This window comes from Neoarius graeffei, chromosome 12 (assembly GCF_027579695.1).
Source record: "Neoarius graeffei isolate fNeoGra1 chromosome 12, fNeoGra1.pri, whole genome shotgun sequence".
In the NCBI taxonomy this organism is placed as follows: Eukaryota; Metazoa; Chordata; class Actinopteri; order Siluriformes; family Ariidae; genus Neoarius; species Neoarius graeffei.
Genome location: NC_083580.1, coordinates 21,060,883 through 21,085,169, shown reverse-complemented (window position 1 = coordinate 21,085,169; position 24,287 = coordinate 21,060,883). Strand labels below are relative to the sequence as shown.

The following is a 24,287-nucleotide window of genomic DNA, read 5'->3' as shown; positions in this document are numbered from 1 at the left end:
CTCACGGACCACTTGAAGTCTCTCGTGGACCACCAGTGGTCCGCGGACCACACTTTGCAAAACACTGGACTAAAGCTACAACTGGAATGTGCCGATTCTGTTAGCGTTTGTAATTACTGTCCCATCCACTATTTGGCAAAATTCAAATAAAATCTTACACCATTGTTTGAAAGTCTAGAGCAAGATATTTTGTTATTTTACAAATAAACACATCAGATACTGTTTTAACAATAATAAGCATCACTGTATAAATGGCAGTGTGCAAATAGCTGTGTAACTAGATGTCCTTGGAGTTGCTGAGACATGGAGGGGTGGGAACAAGATCTAGCCCACAGTTCAGGTTGGAATCCTTTGAGAGTAAGTGCTTTGGCTTTTGCAACATTCTGTTCCCAAAAGCTGATGTCGGAAAAAAAAAAGTCTACGCAAAGAAGGTTTTCTTGCTTTTGTATTGTTTTTTTTAAGCTGTTCTTCCGTATCAGGACTCCTCAGGGAAAAAGAAGGTATATACTAACATGCAGCTAATGCTAGGCCACAAATCTGCACAGTCACTCCAGTCGTTTTGAGGAATTTTGTACGGATCATAACCGCTAATAAACTCTTAATTTCCGTTTATATCTATCCATCATTCGGTTCTTCCTGATTAAGGTTATCCAAGTAATCCAGTAGTAGAGCTTTTTTTTTAAGCTGTAGTTTTCTTCGAACAGCAACAGACGACGGACATCTTCGCTTGGCTTCAGTATGTGAACAAAGTTCGCTTGTCCCCCAGGCATAGGGTAGCGACGGTTGCTAAGGTAAATGTGACGTCAAAGCAAGGGGTCTAATATGTGGATGTCCTGAAGTCAACCCGGGAAACCGTCGAGGGTACCAGCGACCACCCGTAGTGAAGAAAAGCACAAATGCGCGCACGCACGCACGCACACCTGAAGCAAGCCAATCAGAATTGCCGTTACAAATCGGGAAGAGAAGAAAAAAAAACCACCAGCCATCATGGGGGGGGTGAGGATGCTGGTTAATATGTCTTGCCTTTTGTAATGTCTCATCTCATCTCATTATCTCTAGCCGCTTTATCCTTCTACAGGGTCGCAGGCAAGCTGGAGCCTATCCCAGCTGACTACGGGCGAAAGGCGGGGTACACCCTGGACAAGTCGCCAGGTCATCACAGGGCTGACACATAGACACAGACAACCATTCACACTCACATTCACACCTACGCTCAATTTAGAGTCACCAGTTAACCTAACCTGCATGTCTTTGGACTGTGGGGGAAACCGGAGCACCCGGAGGAAACCCACGCGGACACGGGGAGAACATGCAAACTCCGCACAGAAAGGCCCTCGCCGGCCCCGGGGCTCGAACCCAGGACCTTCTTGCTGTGAGGCGACAGCGCTAACCACTACACCACCGTGCCGCCCCTTTTGTAATGTACTCACTTGAAAATCATTTTTGTGCTTCAAGAAGCTGACCATAGGTGTGCCTGAACAGGCCTAACTCGCTAAAATATTTCCGCCCGAGCATCTTGGTTGGGCAAATCTGGCATTGTCTGACGTTGAGGCTTGCAAAGTCCAGCCTACAGTCTGCTTGGTGTGTTAGAGCCCATTAAATGGGTCAGCTTTCTACAGATTTTTCCTGTAGTGTGTTTTTTTACATACCCATGTCACTGGCCTGTCCTACTCCTCCTCCTCTACTCTGGATCTGGCCAAGTCGAGCTTGCAGAGATGCATTCCAGCGCTGAGCTTCTTCTAGAGCATCTCGCATGTTCTCCAGCTCTGTGGGGTCCGCACTTTGCGAAACACTGCCCTAATGCATAATGGATAAGAGCGTCTGCTCAATGCCATTAAGGGCACTTCAGCCGTTCCTGCTGGTCCAGGGACTCGAACCAGCGACCTTTTGGCTTCCCCCATTGAGGATTTTTGACCTTTTGACTTTGAAGGCGTATTTTGATTATTAAATTCAAATCCTGCAGCATTTATACACAGCACACATATTGGTTATACACAAATCAACAAATTCTTGTTGTTATTATTGCACTTGCCAAAAGGAAGGTTGCTTAGTAGTAGTTTGCTTTGTTTTTGTTTTTGTCCACGATCTAATGTCATAATTTTTAAACGATAAATTTTAAACCCCCGTTCATGACTTATGTTAACAGCATTTATTAAAAGAAAAAAAATTTGCTTGATTTGTTGTCACGGCAGCAAAAATGGTCTTCATGAGCAGGGGACTTGGCAGCAACGTAAGCGAGTTTTCACCTTAACGAATGATCTGTGTACGTGTTTGTGTGCAGAAGCTGTTGGACCGTGCGCAGGAGAGAGACCACTATCTGAGTGAGACCGAGATGGGAGCGGCTCCGCCCCCTCAGGTGGTAGAGCTCAGACATACCATCAATGTGCTCCAACAGAGACTGGAAGAGAAAGAGGGTAAGTGTGCGTGTGTTGCAGAGAGAAGCAAAGCATATTAACGCATGCACGTTGCATATCGTCTTTCTCTGTTGAGTAGCGTTTATTTGTGTTAACCAGTGCTTGCAACAAAGCAGCCATTTTCAGCGAGTTGCCAATTTACTGTGTCAGGAGGTGATGCAAAGTGGATAGGCCTAACGTAATCACAGTTGCTGCAAAGTGTAATTTAAATGTACTGGCTAATGAAAATATTCGACTGGGAATTCTAACAGTAGTATGTCTTTGTAGCTGAGCTGTCTCAACGGTGCAGCGAGGAGAACATGGAGAAATCTCTTACAGTCAATAAGAAACCTGCTGTAATACTGAAGGAGGAGCTTGCCCAGAAAACAGATGCGCTTAATAATGCTCTGAAGAGAGAAAATCAGCTCAAGGTGTGTGCGCATTTCTTTTAGAAAATATATTAAGTATCTGGTATGGATTATAACCCCATGTGTGAGGGATATTTTTTTCTTTTTTAACTAATTTTGCTAAGCGTGTGCGTATTATTATAGATCTCTCTTGCTGAGCTTCAGTCCATTGTGTCAGAGCTAGAGGGCAAACTAGAGGGCCAAACAGCCAACACGGAGTCTCTCAAATCCACAATCAGTACTAAAGATGAAATTATTACTGTGAGTATGAGGCATATTTTTACATCATGTATTTTGTGTGTATACAAATGCTCACATGCGCTTTCACTCATAAAATATGCACACGGCTAGTTCTGCTGAGAGGACTATAGAACCGTCACGCAAAAACGCTTGCGTTCACGACAGCACAAAGTGCATGCAAGAGATCAAACTAGTCAAGAGTCAAGATGGGTGTGAGTATATTATTCAACGCAAACAATAATCAACTACCATATAATATTCAAAAACTGTTTGCTGAAAGAGAAGGGAGTTATAATTTAAGGGTTCATTTCAATTTAAAAATTATAGGGTGCGCACAACCAAGAAAAGTTTTTGCATTTCTGTTTGTGGGGTGAAGCGGTGGAACAGTTTGAGTGAGGAGCTCAAGGGATGTCCAGACATGAAGCGTTTTAAAAAGATGTACAAAAATTAGATTTTCACAAGGTATCAGAATGAAGGGGATTAATCATAACTGGCTGTTTACTGTGCATTTTTTATTTTGTTCTTTTTTGAGTCATCATCTGTTTTGTTTGTATTTTTCTCCATTGTGAGCGTGGTATTAGTAGTAAACTTGTGTGTAGACACATGGATATACACAAATAATTATATGATATAGTCATAGAGAATTGATATCTGAATAGTTGAAGTAATTAATATACTGTGTGTGTGTGTGTATATATATATATATATATATATATATATATATATATATATATACACACACATATATTTAAACACACACACTTTATATATACACACACACACACTTAAGTGTGTGTATATATATATAAATAAAGTGTGTTTAAATATATATATATATAAATGTGTGTGTATATACATATACATACATATATATAAAGTGTGTGTGTGTATATATCTCATTATCTCTAGCCGCTTTATCCTGTTCTACAGGGTCGCAGGCAAGCTGGAGCCTATCCCAGCTGACTACGGGCGAGAGGCGGGGTACACCCTGGACAAGTCGCCAGGTCATCACAGGGCTGACACATAGACACAGACAACCATTCACACTCACATTCACACCTACGGTCAATTTAGAGTCACCAGTTAACCTAACCTGCATGTCTTTGGACTGTGGGGGAAACCGGAGCACCCGGAGGAAACCCACACGGACATGGGGAGAACATGCAAACTCTGCACAGAAAGGTCCTAGCCAGCCACGGGGCTCGAACCCGAACCTTCTTGCTGTGAGGCGACAGCGCTAACCACTACACCACCGTGCCGCCTATATATATATATATATATATATATATATATATATATATATATATATATATATATATATATATAATGTGTATATGTATGTGTATATAAAAAATATCTCCTTCTCAACCCCCGGCGGGGGGGTGGTATCCATGTCATCCTCAAGCTCGGGTCCTCTACCAGAGGCCTGGGAGTTTGAGGGTTCTGCGCAGTATCTTTGGGGGTTACTGCCCCAAGTGCCCCCACTACCACGGGGACCACGCAACCCTTGACCTTCCACATCCGTTCCAGCTGCTCTTTCAACCCTTGATACTTCTCAAGTTTCTCATGTTCCTTCTTCCTGATGTTGGCGTCAGCTGGGATCGCCACATCTATCACCACCACCCTCTTCTGCTCTTTGTCCACCACCACTATGTCCGGTTGGTTAGCCAGGATCTGTTTGTCAGTCTGGAAGCTGAAGTCCCACAGAACCTTGGCCCTGTTGTTCTCAGCCACCTTCTGTGGTATGGCCCATTGGGACTTGGATACTTCTATTCCATACTGGTTGCAGATGTTCCTGTATACTATCCCAGCCACTTGGTTGTGCCTCTCCATGTACGCTGATCCAGCTAGCGTCTTACACCCTGCTACTATGTACTGGACTGTTTCAGGGGCTTCTTTGCACAGTCTGCATCTTGGGTCTTATCTACTCTGGTAGATCCTGGTCTCTATGGCTCTTGTGCTTATGGCCTGTTCTTATGCTGCCATGATTAGTGCCTCTGTGCTGTCTGTCAGTCCTGCATTATCCAGCCACTGGTAGGATTTCTTGATATCAGCCACTTCCTCTATCTGACGGTGGTACATGCCATGTAGGGGTTTGTCCCTCCAGGTTGTCTGTTCCTCCTCCTCCTCTGCACTCTCATCAGGGTTCTGCTGCCTGAGACATTCACTTAGCAGTTCATCCTTTGGGGCAAATATATATATATATATATATATATATATATATATATATATATATATTATAAGGAATCTAGATAATCAATTTATTGATTTATGAAGAGGGGTGGGATTAAATAAGTTTTTACTTCAGCCCACTCCTTTTCAGACATGTAAACTCAAACCTGCTTAGTGCGTCCTTGTTTGTATTTTTGTTTTCTTTTGTTTTGATTTTGATATTATATTTATTATTACCTATATTATTTATGGTTTATTTTCTAATTTAGTGGCTTTTTACGTGTTCTTGTTGCAAGTGCTGTTTTGTTTTTCTTGTTTTCTGTTTATTTATTCATTGCTTGTTTACATGTTCAAGATAAAGTATAGTTTGATTAGCAGTATTTGCCTCCTCTGTAGGAGCTACAGCAGCGTTTGGCTGAGATGGGGGTGAGACAATCGGCTACAACCCTCGATCACCATTCCCACTATGGGGAGGAGCTCAGTTTCCACTCCCTTCCTCAGAGAGAGAGAACGATCATTGGGGGAGATAGACAGCAGCAGGTACGTGTCTATAGACATGGAGTAGAAAATGTAGCATCACAAAGGCTTGCATAGAACTTATCTATTTCCTCAGTGTTTCACATTAGTACAGAAAATAATTTTCCATGATGACTAAGCGACAAGCCTTTGATACCAGCAGGAGATGTCGCCTCTGAGTGACCTGCGCTCAGAGCAGGCAGAGCTCAACTGCATCCTCAGGGAAGAGCAGCAGCTCTACACCAAGCTTGTTCATGCAGTCAAAGAGCAAGACAGGTGAATCATCTTTGCAAATCCAGAACGCACAATACACACTTTTTATGAGTCCTATGATGATCAGTCACTCATCTGGATATTTTAACACTGAAAATCAGTTACACAGAATTCATTCTTCCTTCTGTAACTGCTTTATCATGGCTGGGGTCATGCTGGGTTCTCCCAGGGCACCAGACACACTCATTCACACCTAGATGTAATTTAGAGTAGCCGAGACATGTTATTGGTTGGGAGGAAACTGGAGAACCCAGATGAAACGCACATGGACACGGGGAGAACATACACAACTCCGTATAGACACTAACTCGAGGTCATGATCGAATCCGGCAACGCTATTTTCTGTACCGTTGTGCCTCTTACTCGACTAATCAATTAATAAGTAAGCCCCGTTATGCACTATTCTCTCTCCTGCTTTAGGTTAATGAAAAAAAATTGAAGAAATATATTTTATTTTGCTTTTTGTTTAAGTAACTTTGGACCTGACTATAATTTTCAGTTTTATTCTGTTGTGGTTAAGATGTATTTTTATCTATGTGTCATGTTGGCTATATGCTGTCCGGCACCTTCTGTAACACTGTGCGTGGCTGTGTGCACTCATGCGTGTTTTTTCCTCTCCAGTGCTCAGCGGCTGCAGGCCCTACAGCTGGAGCTGACTGCTGTGACACTCCTCAGGCAGCAGTTGGAAAATGGCGTGCGTAACAACAATGAGCTCCGAGAGCAGCTGCACCGAGAGCTCCAGAGAGTGAATCAGAGAGAAGGTGCAGTACAGAAAGTCCAAGGACAGCTGATTACCGAGTCCAACTTGACAACAGACATCTCTAAGGGCTAGTCAGAATATTAGGACAGACCAAAGGATTTGACTTGCACTGATTTGTGCAGATCCTGTGTACAGAGAAAATGTTTATTGGATGATAAGTTAACGTATGCAGATCTGCATGAGCTCTGTATTGATTTAAAGGTCTACTAAGGTCACAATGTCGCTTTTTTTTTTCTTCACTATATTAATGAGATGCAACCCTGACTTGCGGACAAACCCGAACTCTTTACCTGTAGAACGAGGCTGAAACTATGCATCATATCACATATGCGAAAAGGCGGAAATATTCCCGGAAACACCCGAGCTGCTTTCCGAATGGTTTCCGTAAAGTGTGACGTCACTTACAGTACACGGCCATATTCGACAAAATGGACCATCGCGCCAGCGACATTTCTTCACTGATTTTCCTCAAGTATTTCGGACAATGACACGAATAGCGATGATGATCATGATACACAAGCATTATCATATCAATTCGAGCCGCGTACAGTTCCTACAGAAGAAAGGCTTTTTTGACAACACTAAATCAAAGCAAGACATACAAGCTGCTTAGCTGCATCAGCAATTATTACGTTTATGCCCAAAGGAACACAAAATAACGTATCGCGCTTCATAAAAAGTTAGGGAAGACATAAAAAGTGTTTTTCTTACCCTTTGAACTTCTCTTTTGCGGACTACTGACCATGTTGTCTCGTTTGTCTTGTCCACTTTTTGGCCGAGGATTGTGGGAACCGCATCTGCAGAGACTCAGATTGTTGGCGCGCCCGCGTCTAAGACGCACTATTTCGAATAATGAACGCATTGTCGAGACGGGCAGGGGCCAATATGGACGCGAGCATTTTATACCCTATTTGGAACGTTTCATGGCGTATTACTTGACTTCATGGTCTCAATATCGAAAATCTTGCACAAATATATGCAACTTCCAACATAATTATCTGGATATTCAACAGATTTCAGCATCGGATGAATTTGTTTTGACCGCCGCCATATTGAATATACGTCGGACCCGTTCGTGTATTTACGCCGCCCCGTTTGTAGCGTCCCAAGCGAGTAAAACCTGATCCAAGTCTTTCGCCAGGTGGCGTCTTACGGTCTATGTACGAATATTCGAAAGAGACAAGAAAACATGGATAAGAAAAAAAGAAAAATACATCTATTTTGTCATTCTTCGGCAGAAAGTGAGTACATTCACCTGAAAAAACTGATACCCCTGATACTCAAGGTAATTAGTCATACTAGATTTACAACAACTACTACTGCAACAGCAACTACTACAACAGCAACTACTACCACTACCACCACTGGTGACGACTACTACTACTATAGCCCTACACCAAACTGAAAACAAGTTAATAAAATAAATTATAATTTACAAGGAGGAGATAATATAGATGTGATATATATAGTGGCCTGTGGTTGAATTCCAAAATATTGCCACTGATTAAACAATATCTCAATATATTTGGTTGAAGCATTGATTTTTGTCATCTACATTGCTTCATATGGCTTCTAATACAAAAAAAAAAAAAACAGAATTGAGAAGAAAAAAAACAGCCCCTGGGCTGCCCCAGCTGTTCATTGGGCTCGCTTCGCTCACTAGGTTCACTTCAACTGAAGGATAATCACTGGGCCCCCCATTGTAGAAATGGGCCCCTGTTTTTTCCCAGGAGGGGCCCTGTGGGCCCCTTGACCTGCAAAACAATCTGAGTCTCTGCATCTGGATTCAGCCCTGGCGTGTACGGTATTCCTAATGCCCAGTGCATCCGAGTTGTTTGAATGAAACAATTTTCTTCAAAATGTTCCGAGCAGACAAGCTGCGAATGTTCTGGTTTTGCAACCGAAGGATCATTCCAGTCAGCCCGTGAGAAGTCTGTCTCTATGCGGCAAATGGCATTTATCCATTGCCTTCTTACGTTTTTGTCCTTTGGGAATTGATGCAGGCTAGCGCCCCCCCCCCCCCATTTCTGCCATTGTTGCATCCTCCCACACAACACCTGGATCCAACCATTACCTCAAATAATCTTAAATACGAACGCAAACGATCCTCACTGTTTTCACTTCTCTCAGTTGTGGCGGTGTGTACTGTGAGTGACGTCACCTGTCGGGAGCTTACGAACATTTCCGATCATCAACCGAGCAGCGATAGCATGTAAAATATGCGAAAGTAATTGGCTAACTCAAGTCGTTTACTATCGTAAATGGTCAGAAAATGGGCTCGTATGTGGCTGAAAACCACTATTTGTTTAAAATAAGAAAAACGGGTAGGGTAATTGTCATCTTAGTTGGCCTTTAAATGCATCCCAAGAAGCTATGATCACATTAAAGATCATATAGCATAGGCCCATGAACTAGTTTTGTTCTTTTAGTTATCGGTTTTGTCAGTTTTCTTCAACAGCCCTTCTTTATTCTTACTGAAATAACCAAAAAAATGTTTGTTATTGAATGAAAACTTGCACGTATGTATTGAGGAGCGTAGTAACGGAGTTAATGTTGGTGCCAGATAAACTGGTTTGAGTATTTCTGAAACTGCTGATCTCCTGGGAATTTTCACACACAACAGTCTGCAGAGTTTGCACAGAATAGTGGGGGGGGGGCAACAACTATCCATTGAGCAGCGGTTCTGCAGGCAGACATGCCTTATTGGTGAGCGAGGTCAGAGGAGAATGACCAGAGTAGTTTGAGCTCAGTAGAAGACTAGGTAACTCAAATAAGCATTCTTTGCAACCATGGTGAGCAGAAAAGCATGCACTCGGACTACTCAGCACATTGAATCTTGAGGTGGATGGGCTACACCAGCAAAAGATCACATTGGGTTCCACTCCTATTGGTCAAAAACAAGAATTTGAGGCTACAGTGGTCATAGAAACCAAACGGTTAAATTACTGAGTCTTTTTAAAGTGTTGAGCTTTTATTGTGCTGAGGCCTGATGATTGCATGAAAGGGTGTGCTGTTATTTTGCATATAATTGGACAGCATGATTCTAAAACACATAAATCGTGATGTTTGAAAGTTGGAGAAAGTATAAAGCATGTTGGTTGTATTACATGTGTTCAGCCTGTCAATATCAACAATATTGATTAGGTTTTTTTTTTTGCTATGCATTTAAGAGTCATTCCACCGAATCGGTGCCATTTCCGTCCCTGGAAAATTATATGTACAAATGCACATAATGTACTTTAAAATACATTTCCTTATTACGCAGAATATCCTGCACATTGATCTGATTTCAAATTTAAGATATATAATTGTAAGGATTAATAAAAACTACCTAAAACACTGAAAAATAGCATGTGTTACCTGTCCCCGCACTCTAACTTTATACTTAACTATGAAATATTATGATTAAAATCCTTCAGAAACAGTATTTCTTTTGCACTGTTGTGTGACTCCATATCCTATCCATGGTTTAAATATATTTTTTTTTTCAAAAGAAATCCACAATATCTTAGTTAAAATACACATTTTAGTCGTGTCCCTGGGTTTTCACTCAGTCCTGTTACCCAAACATATTACCCCATCTGACAAATTTGGAACATTTCATAAATCACATGCTCAACAGGAAGTTACATTAGCTGTGTCTTCTGAAGGCCATGGGAAGACCAAAAGTTAGTTCTCTCATTTACTTTTCTTTATATTTGATGATTTTTTAACTTTGACTGATAAGGTCAATGTCAACATACTGTCCTGTTACTTAAATTATTTCTTAGATGATATTTGTTTATTTTAAAAATACAGATTTTTGGTAAATCACTAGAATGTGCTAAGTGTGGTCATGCTATTAGCGATGACGCCATGTGGCTTAATTCCATGTATTAGCTAATCCTAGGCTAAAAACTCAGTCCTGTTACTTTCAGAGTTTTGGTAAAAGGACTGGAAAAAAATGCAGCCATCTTTGACTTCCAAACCTTGTAATGTAGCCTGAGGTTGACCAATACAGATTTTGAATAGTTAAATATGTGTGTTATTATAATCAGTGTTGAAAAGATATAACAAATTAAGTTTAATTTGGGAGTGATACAACAAGCAAATGGCACCCATTCGGTGGAATGTCCCTTAAACCTTTTAAATATCTCCCTTGCTTTCTGCAAATCTTGGTTTGTGTTTTGTTTGCATTTGTTGCATCCTCTTCCATTTGTTTTGGATCCTTCACTCTTTATTTGCTGTTTCTTTTCTGTATCGGTGTTTCTGTCTGTCTTTGTGCTTATGCTCTGTACGCTTGATATGTTTTTTTTTTTTACTTGTCTCTATTTATCCATCTAACTGCTTCTTTCATTTGTTCATTTTATTTCTCCTCTGAAGATAAATCAGCTGTTAAATAAAATTAGCTTTTTGTGTCTCTGTGTCTGCCATGTTAACATCCAGCATGCCCACACATACTCACTGTCCTGAAGTCTGGCTGGCTTTCATAATGTATGGGCTGTGTGCTGTTTCCACGTATACAGTTTGCCTGCTTTTCCTTGACCGTTTCTACATTGAGAGTGATCAGTTCTAAGCAGCGCATTTAGATTTCGTCATAATTATTAAAATATGACACTGTACAGATTTACACATGAGGAGTACGCAGAGATAAAGTGTATAATCAGTTGGTCGGGTTCAATGCCCAAACTGATGATCACATCATCAGTTTTTCTTTGGCTAATCAGACACAAGGTACGCCACCACTCTTGCCAGAGCGGTTGGGGGTTTAGGTGCCTTGCTCAAGGGCACTTAAGTCAATCCTGCTAGTCTGGGGAATCGAACCAGCAACCTTTTGGTCCCAAAGCTGTTTCTCTAACCATTAGGCCATGACTTCCCCAAAGTGTATAATAGCAAGATCCTGTTAATCGTTTTGTGCCCTCGGGACCTTATTTCAATCTGCATGTGTCAGACTGAAAGTAGGAAAGAAAAAGGCTCAAGAGAGAAAGGAGCCTGAATAGAGAAAAGTCTTGATACCAAAGGTGTCATTGTGTGTCGTCCTGTCCCTCTCTAAATTCCATCATATACTGTATGCTTGCTAAGCCCACCACCCACCCGCCGCAAGCTAAATTGTAAATGCGTTGAAAACCTTAACACGCCTTTCCCTACAACTGAAACTATACATGTTTTGTGAATTGCCTTTTAAGGAAAAGAAGCAGAGCTGATGGGTTGGTGGGGGGTTTTTTGGGAGGGGGGAGGGCTAATTTAAACTTCTAAGGTGTCTATGAAATAATGATAGTTTTCGAAGCACTTCAGATATTATAAATGGCACTAATACAGACTCTAAAGCAATTATATCGAGTTATACAATTTATTTATTTTTTAATTTTTATTCATACCAAATGTACTGTATCTACCTTAGTACTGGCTCTGCAGACTTTAGAATATAGGAGTGTGTACTAACGTGTGCGTTTTATATGTTAAGGTGCGGACCCCACAGAGCTGGAGAACATGCGAGATGCTCTAGAAGAAGCTCAGCGCTGGAATGCATCTCTGCAAGCTCGACTTGGCCAGATCCAGAGTAGAGGAGGAGGAGTAGGACAGGCCAATGACATGGGTATGTAAAAAAAACACACTACAGGAAAAATCTGTAGAAAGCTGACCCATTTAATGGGCTCTAACACACCAAGCAGACTGTAGGCTGGACTTTGCAAGCCTCAACGTCAGACAATGCCCGATTTGCCCAACCGAGACGCTCGGGCGGAAATATTTTAGCGAGTTAGGCCTGTTCAGGCACACCTATGGTCAGCTTCTTGAAGCACAAAAATGATTTTCAAGTGAGTACATTACAAAAGACAAGACATATTAACCAGCATCCTCACCCCCCCCCATGATCGCTGGTGTTTTTTTTTTTTTCTTCCCGATTTGTAACGGCAATTCTGATTGGCTTGCTTCAGGTGTGCGTGCGCACACGCGCATTTGTGCTTTTCTTCACTACGGGTGGTCGCTGGTACCCTCGACGGTTTCCCGGGTTGACTTCAGGACATCCACATATTAGACCCCTTGCTTTGACGTCACATTTACCTTAGCAACCGTCGCTACCCTATGCCTGGGGGACAAGCGAACTTTGTTCACATACTGAAGCCAAGCGAAGATGTCCGGCGTCTGTTGCTGATCGACGAAAACTACAGCTTAAAAAAAAGCTCTACTACTGGATTACTTGGATAACCTTAGTCAGGAAGAACTGAATGATGGATAGATATAAACGGAAATTAAGAGTTTATTAGCGGTTATGATCCGTACAAAATTCCTCAAAACGACTGGAGTGACTGTGCAGATTTGTGGCCTAGCATTAGCTGCATGTTAGTATATACCTTCTTTTTCCCTGAGGAGTCCTGACACGGAAGAACAGCTTAAAAAAACAATACAAAAGCAAGAAAACCTTCTTTGTGTGAAGACTTTTTTTTTTCCGACATCAGCTTTTGGGAACAGAATGTTGCAAAAGCCAAAGCACTTACTCTCAAAGGATTCCAACCTGAACTGTGGGCTAGATCTTGTTCCCACCCCTCCATGTCTCAGCAACTCCAAGGACATCTAGTTACACAGCTATTTGCACACTGCCATTTATACAGTGATGCTTATTATTGTTAAAACAGTATCTGATGTGTTTATTTGTAAAATAACAAAATATCTTGCTCTAGACTTTCAAACAATGGTGTAAGATTTTATTTGAATTTTGCCAAATAGTGGATGGGACAGTAATTACAAACGCTAACAGAATCGGCACATTCCAGTTGTAGCTCTAGTCATATAGTAACTATAATCATTCTTGTAATAATAAAAACTCGTGGTAAGTGCATTCAGTGAATGGAAAGACATGCTTTTGTGTCTCATAGTAAACCAAACCCTCTACAGTAAATATATATCATTTACATAGTGAATTATCCCATAGATAAATCTCTCTTACCCCATTTGACATTGGTCCATCATGCATGTGAAGATGAGGAGGTGGTTTAATTTCCTCCTAAATGCAATGGCACACTGAATTGATAAGACAGTACTGCAGTACAGACTCCTGTTTTATAATGTCAGGGGCAAAGACAGGTTTTTAATTTGGGCACCATGGCGAGTGTAGCGAGGCTAAAAAATTTTTTTTTTACTATTTTCGCACGTAGCGTGCCGAAAATTTTTGACCTATCATTTTTAGTAATTTTTTTAACTAATTATAAATATATCGAGCAATAAAAATAATAGAAATTACGTAATCATGTGCAAGTATAAAGTAGTGCTGTATCTAAAAAGTCAAAAGTTTTCTCCAACATTCTGAATAAATAAAAAAAGATAAAAATATTTTGTAAGCCTAATTATGATCACAGCATCTATTTGGGTGCACATCTATTTCAATTCAACTTCCAGTATAATTTGGTATAAATTAATTTGGGCATAAATGGGATAAAAATAATTTTCACTTAAGTTTAAAAATAAGCTGGTACAAAGCAGATTACATAAAAGTCTCACATAAAATATGGAATAAAAATCCATAGCGTACCTGGCAACTGTAAGGCAGCTGTTGCAGACGACAAGTCAATGACCTCGACCTTGTCAACAATATCGTCTGATGTCTTCTGACTGGTCTGTCGTGTGATAAACCTCCCCGTTCCCCCGCCTGGAGACTTAATAATGCCATCGATTGTGCGTTTTCCATGAATATATGAACTGCTGTTCTTATGTGATTTACCAGTTGTCTTAGGTCTACCACGACCCGGCATTACGACCACTTGCCAATCTATACTATCAACAGTATCACAAACCGACAGCCACGTGTTATCATGAATCGTTTCATAACATAAACAAAGGAAGTATATTTTACGACATTCAGACGTCAGAGACTCAGACACGGTTTACGGTAATCGCTAGACGCATTTCATGTTCACTTCATGTTATGAAGCGACTGAACAACAAATTGCAATATATATGCCAAAAAATGACATTTAACAATAATTAAAAAATATTTTGGGTTCTCCACCCTTATGAAACAGGATTTTTCCTTCTAATTTGGGTGATTTTCGTATGTTCTATTTTGGGCCTTTTGACAAGCCCGTAATTTGGGCGCCGTTATACGGTATGTAATTGGGGCTGTATTTGCCCTTGAATGTTTTTAGTTTTATAATTCATCTTTGCAATATTGCTAATCATCGTTCTAGGCAAAACGATGTGTGTTTTGTGTCCTAAACTCTATATAACAAGGCGTATTACGTACCAGTACCGAACATAAGCCTTACTGTAACCGAATTAGGACCTTGGCTAGATTTTGGCTTTATATATATAAGTTTTTTATAAGGAGTTTTTTTTGGGCTTTTTTCACCTTTATTGGATAGGACAGTGTAGAGACAGGACAGGAAATGAGTGGGAGAGAGAGACAGGGAGGGATCGGGAAATGACCTCGGGTCGGAATCGAACCCGGGTCCCCGGATTTATGGTATGGCGCCTGAGCCACGACGCCCCCCCGACTTGAATGATATTTAAAAAAAAAAAAAGAATTGTTATAAGTGAACCCGAATCATAAAATAAAGCCAGGGTGTTCCCACACAGGTTACTTCACAAAAGAACAGAGACGTGGTTCACTTAATTCACAACAAAATTGAGTTTAATTTCACCTCCTCCCCAAAAAAAAAAAATAATAATGTTAAGATTAAGAATACAAAACTAAAAGGAGGGAAAACAGCATCTAGGTTAGCAGTGATTTTTAAAAGTTATACCAAACCCAGAAAATGAAGGTAAATACAGAGGTGTCGCATTATAAGGCGGCTAAATAAATAAATACACAGCAAAATAGAACAACATGCAATAAACTTAAACACACCAAATAGCAAAACGATGAACATAAAATTAAAGCCACCTATGATAACACAACTGGTGGACACCTCTATAAAGACGAGGGGCAAATAAAATCACTTACAACAAAACCTAGTGCTGTTACTCGATAAAGTGTTACAAACGAATTAAAACATCCAATAATGTTAAAACAAAACAAAGCAGCAGTGGCAGGCTCAGCTGCTGTAGACAAAATATCTTAATACAGTGTGTTACTTCTTAAAACAATCTGACCATTAAAAGGAAACTAAAAATTACCATGGGTTAACGCGGTCTTGTTAATATTCGCCGGCCAATGTTAAAAACACGAAGGGAACATCAGTGGCATTGTCTCGAACCAGAGCATAAACAGCAAGCGGCAAAGCACAGAAGTGTAGCAGTAGTTATACGGCGCGCTGGTACCTGCCTTTATACTCCCGTCTAATATTAACGAGGCAACTCCTGCAGCTGCTTCACCAGAAATGACGGGGAAGACTGACTCCGCCTGCCGATTACATTACATATATGATGTTGATTTATGTTTCATGTTTTCAGGGCTTGTCTTGTTCTTCTGTTGCAGAAATAAATGTTTTTAAAAAAATGTGCTTTTGTCTAAATAACTCAGTTATACCCCTAGAAAGCATATCAGTATTGCCTTGAACTGTGTACTTGAAAACTTGCCGAAATACCGCAAAATTTTAAGGCAAAAGGAAATTCAAGGGGGGCAAAAAATTTCTGAGGCCATTTGCCCTGCAGGACAAAAGGTGTCAAAAGTTAACGTTAAAGCATATACGCAGAGCCATGGCCTCACTTTCGTTTATAAATGCCTTGAGACCTCAAGAATGGCGCAGGAATAGTTTTAAGCGTGAACAATAAATCTAATGTCATTTTTACGATTAACGTGATTCATATAGGTAGCGGTCTGAGTGAATGACCTTGATGTCTGTAACGTCACAGCAGGAAGGCTATCGGTCTCATCGCCATTTCCGCTATACTAAAACACAGAGCTGACTGCAACTCCGATCCTCCATTTTGAGCTAATTTATCACCATGCCATGTAGATCTGCTGCTGGCGGGTGTAGCAACACGACAGAAGCTGGATTTATGTTGCATTCATGGCCCAAGAATGTTCAAACTGCAAAGGTTTGGATGCGTTTTGCGAGAAGTTCACGGGCACATTGGGCGCCTATGAAGTGGTCTCTCCTCTGCTCTGCACATTTTACTGAAGACTCGTATGAGAACTCTGATCTGTTGAGGAATGTTGGCTATAAGCCCGTATTGAAAGAGGGTGCAGTACCAGCAATTAAAGAAAAAGAAAACTACAAGAAAAGGAAAGTATTTTTTATTTATTTATTTATTTTTAAAAGGAAAGTGAGTTCAGTTGCACCAGTTCTCCCGGAGTGAGCCGAGGGTTGTTGCTAAAACCCGGGACGGAATGGGACGGGACATATCGCTTGGGCAGTGACCTCCCTGCAGTTGTTGCTAAAACCGGTGACGTTCCGTCCCGGGTTTTAGTAATTGCCTGAGCCGAGCAGTAATGGCGGAGTACTCAGTATGGAGAAAACAGTGAATGAGTGGAGCAGCCATCTTATTTCTAAACTGGATATTGCTGCCATCTTGCCCTTATGTGGAACAAGCGAATGAACGGAGAACTGAACGAACAACTGAAAGTCAGATTATTTCAAAAACAATCGGCCACAAGATCGGCCTTCAAGAAGCAAGAACACAGACGGGTAAGCTCCGACTCTCATTTGGATTTAAAAAAACAAACAAAAACGTTGTTTACCTGCATTTAGATTAATCCCTGTAACTTGTATTGTGTGTTTAAGTTACCGGTATAAGATTGTTTAATTTGCTTCAGAATGTGATTGTCTCAGTTCATCTGATTATTTAATCAGCCTTTTACGTTTTATCAGTGAAAATGCATGCATGTATATGTATGTTGCATAAGTTATAACACCTATCCTGTTTTAATGAGAGTCAACCCACAATCAATGAAGTCAAATCAGTCTTAGTTGAGCAAGTTGGTAACGGTATTTCTTACTTTCACCATAAATTTTTATTTACATGACTTTGGTCTATAGCTGTAAAAGGCCTCGGCCTTAAAACTGGTTATCGCTGTGACGTCACGCACTCAGGGCTGGCTGGCTCGCTCAGCGGGGCCGCTCGAATGCCAACTTTGCGGTCGATTTTAACTCTCAAAAATATATATATTTTTAATTCTCATTTATGCAGCATGCAAGAGTCAAGGATGGAGATACTATCCACTCAGAAATGTATTTAAATATAAAGGTTCTGCGTATCTCCTTTAAGGCCTGCTTTGTGATGTGTACTGCATTATTCAGCGCTCATCAGTGCAAGTTAAATCAGTGATGAGGAGCCTGTTTAGCTGAATGAATCAGTGCAGGATAAGTGAGAAAAGCAGGTTGTCATGTTTCTGAGGAACAGCAAAGCCCTCCATCTGGAAGAGTTCCAGAAAGATCAAGCTTCTCCTTTAACTCTGTCTGTTCCAAGGCATTGACACTGGAGACTCCTTCCAAAAGTGCTCTAAAACCATCTTCTCATATATCAGAAAATTACAGACTTTTTTTCATCTGTTTCTGTGGCGCATTTCCAATACAAGTTCCTGTGTAAGTTGTATTTATAGAAATAATAATGTACTAAAACAAGTTCATTACTGTAAATCTTAGAGCTGGAACTACTGTCAGACATGCTTTTTTTTTTTAATTAAGTCTTAAGGCCTCTGCATGCTCGTGCGACAAGGCTTTCGCAGATAGCTTTTCGCAGACAGTTGTAATTTATTGTTGAGCGGGGATAATAGGCGTGCGCGATGTTATTCACCGGCACAACGCAAGGGGGCGCGAAGTCGCTAGGAGTAGTTGGTGGGTGTGGTTAGTGGAGTGTTTATCCTCCGGTTACTTATAATGACTAGAACTTTTTTTTTTATATAATGACTAGAACTGGAGTCGTATAGATGTACGTACTTCCTCAATCAACCGCTCTTCATGCTGCTCCATCTTCGCTCGTGTTTTTAAAAATGCCGGTTGTGAAAACAAACCAAACCGGGAAAGTAGGGAAGCGGAAGTGCGTGTACAGCGGATGTAGAGTGGACCAATCAGAGCCCTCTTGTCTGCGACGCTGTCTGCGAGGCTTCTGCGGTGGTCACAATTTTTGGGAGGTGCGCGCAGAGCGTCTGCGAAGGTGGGGGCGCTACGCAGCCACTGTCTGCGACGCTATCTGCGAGGACTGGGTTGTCAGCATAAATTGGCCTTTATGACCAATCAGAATATACAGTAGAATTCTTATTGCTACAAAGTTTGAAGCGCACAATTGTACAGGATGGCTTTTTGCGCCGTAGCATTGCAATTTCCCTTCACTGGAACTAAGAGAGCCAAACATGTTCCAACATGACAATGCTCCTGTATCGATGAAGACATCAGTAGCTAAGATTGGAGTGGAAGAGCTCGTGGCCTGCAAACAGCCCTGATCCCAATCCCACTGAACACCTTTGGGATGAACTGGAACATTGACTATACCCCAGATCTCCTCTCCTGATATCAGTGCCTGACTTCACGAACGCTTTTGTGGCCAAATGAGCAAATCCCCACAGCCATGCTCCAAAGTCTACTGGAAAACCTTCCTAGAAGAGTGGAAGTTAATATAAGGGGGACTAAATCTGGAATGGGATATTCAAATAGCACACATGGGTACGATGGTGAAGTGTCCACAAACTTTTGGCTGTATTGTGTGTATGCAGTGAGGCAAGAGGGAATCATGACTGGTGCTGGATTTTTGGTGCTGGCTTGATTCGTCGTTGCCCTAAATTACTGAAATGTCTCGGCGTTGATGTTAATGGTAATTTGATGGTCATTTCAGATGACACACTGAGTCTGATTGGCGAGCAGACATCCTATATGAGTATATGTGTAAGGGAGGGGCAAGAGGAGGAGCTCGAACAGCTGTGTCCGGAACAACTCCGGCTGAAGGTGAGCGTCACATCAAGCCCCACGTTTCAGTGTCATTACACCATTGACTCTGCTCTCCTTTTCTCACTTCTTTTATTTTTTCCTGACTTACCATGCTGTCATTCCTGACATGATGCGTTATGGTAAATATATTGAACAGTTATTCCACGAAATCGAGTCGTACATGAACTGATAGCCGACGAGTCGCATAGCGCCGAGTTGGCTATAAGCCATGTACGACGAGATTGAGTGGAATAACTGTTTTATTCCCTCCACATTCACTGGGTTTTAAGAAATGGAGCTTTCCCCCCCCTTCCAAATTTGAAAAATAAAAACTTTTATACAAAACATCCGACAAAAAAATTTCCGTTTAGAATGTAAAGAAACCGGCGAAATGACAGGAGCAATTTGTGAAATTATAATATTAATTCTTGAAAAATAAAAAAAAGATATTTTTACCATCAAATACTTTTATTGCATTATTTTGTTGCTTTTTTTGGGGGGGGGGGTTGTCTTCTTCTTTAGGGTTTTTTGGTGGTTAGCAAACCAACTTAAAGGTGCTTTACTGCCACCGACTGGGCTGGAGTGTGAACAGGCGATATTGGGGTGGACTATATTCTTTTAGCTATTTCTCATTATCTCTAGCCGCTTTATCCTGTTCTACAGGGTCGCAGGCAAGCTGGAGCCTATCCCAGCTGACTACGGGTGAAAGGCGGGGTACACCCTGGACAAGTCGCCAGGTCATCACAGGGCTGACACATAGACACAGACAACCATTCACACTCACATTCACACCTACGCTCAATTTAGAGTCACCAGTTAACCTAACCTGCATGTCTTTGGACTGTGGGGGAAACCGGAGCACCCGGAGGAAACCCACACGGACACGGGGAGAACATGCAAACTCCACACAGAAAGGCCCTCGCCGGCCACGGGGCTCGAACCCGGACCTTCTTGCTGTGAGGCAACAGCGCTAACCACTACACCACCGTGCCGCCATGGCTATTTCTGTTTCTTTTAAATACTTGATGATTTTTAGGGTTTTGTTTTCGAGTAGTTTTTATTTCATCCTCGTTTGGTTCAGCAACACGCTCCGCTGTTTTGTTTTCTCCTCCTCACGGTACATGAGCTGATAGCTTAATCGTGGAGTAGCCAATCAGAGCATGCAATTGCATAATGTTTTTTATTTTCGTTCCTTCTCTCTGTATATTTGTCTCTGTCGCTCTGTTTGCATGTCTTTTTTCTCATTAAGGTCTCAGAGCTGCAGGCACTAAATGAGGAGCTGCAGAAAAGGCTGGAACTGGCAGAGAGAGACGTTATGGGTAATGCTCCGAGAGAGTCACAGGGACAGCTTGACCTTATTGGTTTTTCACCCCCCAACAAGGTAATTTACAATAGAATTTCACCTGTAAACCTGACATTCTGACTGTCAACAAATTTTGTACGATTATCATTTAACGGGAGAGAATTTTTCTTATCAGATGTTGATGCACACTCCCTGATTTCATAAACCTAACACCCTCTTCTTGACATCTTTAGATTTCCTAACACTTGTCTGCTTTTTTTAAACTTCTATCCTTTCATTTCTAACTGTATTAGTTGATAAATTAGTTTATAAGTGAGCTCCTGAATCGTGTGTCTGTGTGCATGCATTTGAGCAGAAAATCACTAATGTGAGCCATTTCAGAATTATAGACACAGAATAACTGTAGTGTTTGAGTGTTTTCAGATAAAGTACCGCAAGGACCGTCCGATGTCGAAAACCGCACATTGATATCTGCAGTAATGAAAATTTGACGGCAATGAATGTGGGTCAAAATTGCTATACTTTCATAGATTTTTTTTTTTTTTTGGGGTCTCATTTTTTCAGTGAGGAAAGTTGTACATCTTGTGTATTGTAATATAATATGATTTCAACTTACTGGATGCACGGTTTGTGCTAGTGTATCATTTCATCTTTTTTCAGGCTGAAGTACACCATTTTGTTGCAAAATATCCATCTTGTTGGACCGCGCATGAAATGTTTGCAGTGTGACAGATTTACTGTTGAGAGATTTTCTGTCAGATTTATCAAGCTCATGATGTCAAATTTGCATTTAATATGTAGTTTATAATGAATTTCTCATCTACAAAGTATCCAGATTGGGGGGGTACCGAACGTTCACAATATAACTTTTTAAAGTGCATATCATGGTGTGGGTATATGAAATTTTGAAGGTCAATAATTAAAATGAATCAATCCCATTGAATCGTTTACTTTGACTCATTTGAATTGAATCATACCATAGAATCATTTAGTGAATCATACCATTAATCCTGGTGCTTAATAATAAATTACCAAACAGCTAAATTATGGTATATTTCCAAATTATTACGATCACTTACCATATTACATAACTTGTATGCACCTTTTTGAATTCTTCGAGAGATTGGGGACTTCATATATTGTTCACACAAATAAACAGTTTGTTTAATAAATTAATTTATTATACAAAGATAAAAATAATAAATCAATATATACAAGCAGTGAGGTGTGTGTGTGTGTGTGTGTGTGTGTGTGTGTGTGTATAAAGGACTTGACCATGTGTTTAGTCTCGTGTAGCTAACTACACGTGGTGGAGGCCTAGATTAGCCTTGTGTTGCTAGTGTGTGTTTGTGAAAGGCCCTATGGCCTAGCTAAAGTGTGTTTGTTAGGCCTGGTGAGGCCTACTGAGCACGTGTTGCTAAAGACAAAGGGAAGCTATCTAAAGTGTATCAGGCCTGGTCAGGCCTGTTGAGCACGTGTTTTCTCAGTCACAAAAAGATTCCATACTCATAACATTACCGAACTCACTGAAACCTTGATAAGGTCAAAATGTATGATAAGGAAATTAAAGTGTTAGTCAGAGAGGAGCATGCACAACCTATTAAACAATTGAGAGAACATAGAACCAAAATAAATCAACACGCTGTGTGTCTAATAGTGTAACAGATAAACCTGGGTTTAAATTCACACTATTTCAAATAAAAGCAAATTCCTAAGACTATCTTAATTATGCCCAAATGCCAAAATCTTACTTAATCCTGCCTTTAGCAAGATATGAAGAACTATTCGCCGGTGTAGTTTCGGGCCTCGCCGTGGGAGCACGTGAGCCGCTCGTGATGGAGGCGTAGGAAACTTCCGGGTCCAGCGGAGCACTTGGGTGGTTCCCGTGGAAAGCAGAGGATTCTTGGTCCGAACCTCAGCGTTCGTGAGGAAAAGTCTCTGATCAGAATAAGACGCACAGCGCTTTTGAGTTAAAAAGGATTCAATCGCTTCTTAACTTTTAACTGCCTGGGCTGCAGTCGTGATGTCACTTCTAATACAAGTAAACCGGTTGTAACTCAGGTTGAGTTTAAAGATCGCGCGACTCTAGAGTTTACCTTGGCCAAGGGTAAGAAAGAAAATCGCGCTGAGTGATGGATCTTGCAAGAAAGAAAAAGACGTCTTTTTGGTGGAGAGCATCTCTTTTGTGCGTCTAGACTCCTCGGAAACCGGACGCGAGAGACAAAATGGCGGAGCTTCCGCCCGGACTTATGCGCGCATGGCGGACTGACGTAAATGAGCCCGCCCACGCGTGACGTAGGTCACACGGAAGTTGCCTGGGAATTGTAGTTCTGACACAAGATGGCGGCATGATACCTACAGTGGGTAAATTCAGGAGCAAGATCAATGTAATTCTCCTATTTTATATTAAACTTTGGTCAAATATCTGTCATATTTTGCGCAGTATTTTTTTTACCTTGCGCAATACCAAAAAAATTCAGTTAAAATCAAGCCACTTGAGGCGAATTGGTCCGCCTCTGAAAAAACTTGGCGTTTGGATTTCCCGGCAAACATTGATTTTCATGATGTCGCGTGCGGGACGCCTCCCTCTGAATCCTACGTCAGCGCTGGTTTGTTTCTGAGAAAACGACCTGGTGGTTTTCTGCAAATTTCTTCAACATTATTGCGTAATTATTAAAATGGTTAACAGATGTATCGTAGGAGGGTGTAGCAACACCAATCTTGATGGGATTAGTACTCATCGTTTTCCAAAAGACCGGACAATGAGAGAGAAATGGGAGCGCTTGGTCTACACAGGCTGTGCACTGAAACCGTGCAAAGCTCGCGCAGCCTGCTGGCGCTTCCGCAGGTGACGTCACGAATCTGGCTCCAGACTCCCTTGGGATTTTTCCAGACGCGTTTTGTTATTTTATTTTTTTCTGCTGTAGACAGATGGCCTTGTGCAAAATTACCCTTCTGGATGAGTGTGTAAAGGGACATACTTTCATATAAAAAAAAAATGAAATTGGTCCAGAATATGCACTTTAATACGACTGAGGTATGATTCAAAATGACAAAAATCTCCGTAGTGTCCGTAGGCCCCTCTATGTACACAATGCTGAGAGACGTACAATAACTATGAAGGGTCTTTAGTAACAAACACTATGTCTATATGGTACTTGGAATGTCTTGCTGAATTACAAAATGCAGGACAATGAACTCCCTTGTAGTGTCCGTAGCCCACCTGTAGCATCCGTAGGCCCCGTGTTATCTCATACAAAGAGTCAATTCCATCTGTAAAAAGCTATAGGCAACTTATTGAAGTAATCAGGAAAAATCATTCATTTTCTCTGTATGTGAGACAAACAAATACACAAGGAGCTTTTTTTCATGATATTTAGGAAGATTTAATTACAGTTCAAAACGCCACATGCCGAGAATTCTGATCTCGTGAGAGTTAAAACA

General features: G+C 41.1%; 1 protein-coding gene across 7 annotated transcripts in view; it reads left to right on the top strand.

Moving 5' to 3' along the window:
- Positions 1 to 24,287, top strand: part of cdk5rap2 (CDK5 regulatory subunit associated protein 2) — a 176,009-nt gene that overhangs the window by 91,873 nt on the left and 59,849 nt on the right. For 6 of the 7 annotated variants that reach the window (XM_060935665.1, XM_060935662.1, XM_060935660.1 and 3 more), the window contains exons 20-28: positions 2,282 to 2,414; positions 2,682 to 2,824; positions 2,945 to 3,061; positions 5,609 to 5,752; positions 5,889 to 6,004; positions 6,623 to 6,762; positions 12,205 to 12,336; positions 19,449 to 19,558; positions 20,790 to 20,921. In XM_060935665.1, the coding sequence (XP_060791648.1) occupies positions 2,282 to 2,414; positions 2,682 to 2,824; positions 2,945 to 3,061; positions 5,609 to 5,752; positions 5,889 to 6,004; positions 6,623 to 6,762; positions 12,205 to 12,336; positions 19,449 to 19,558; positions 20,790 to 20,921 (1,167 nt within the window). The remainder of the gene's footprint in view (positions 1 to 2,281; positions 2,415 to 2,681; positions 2,825 to 2,944; positions 3,062 to 5,608; positions 5,753 to 5,888; positions 6,005 to 6,622; positions 6,763 to 12,204; positions 12,337 to 19,448; positions 19,559 to 20,789; positions 20,922 to 24,287) is intronic. The other variant, XM_060935661.1, reaches the window with a different exon arrangement.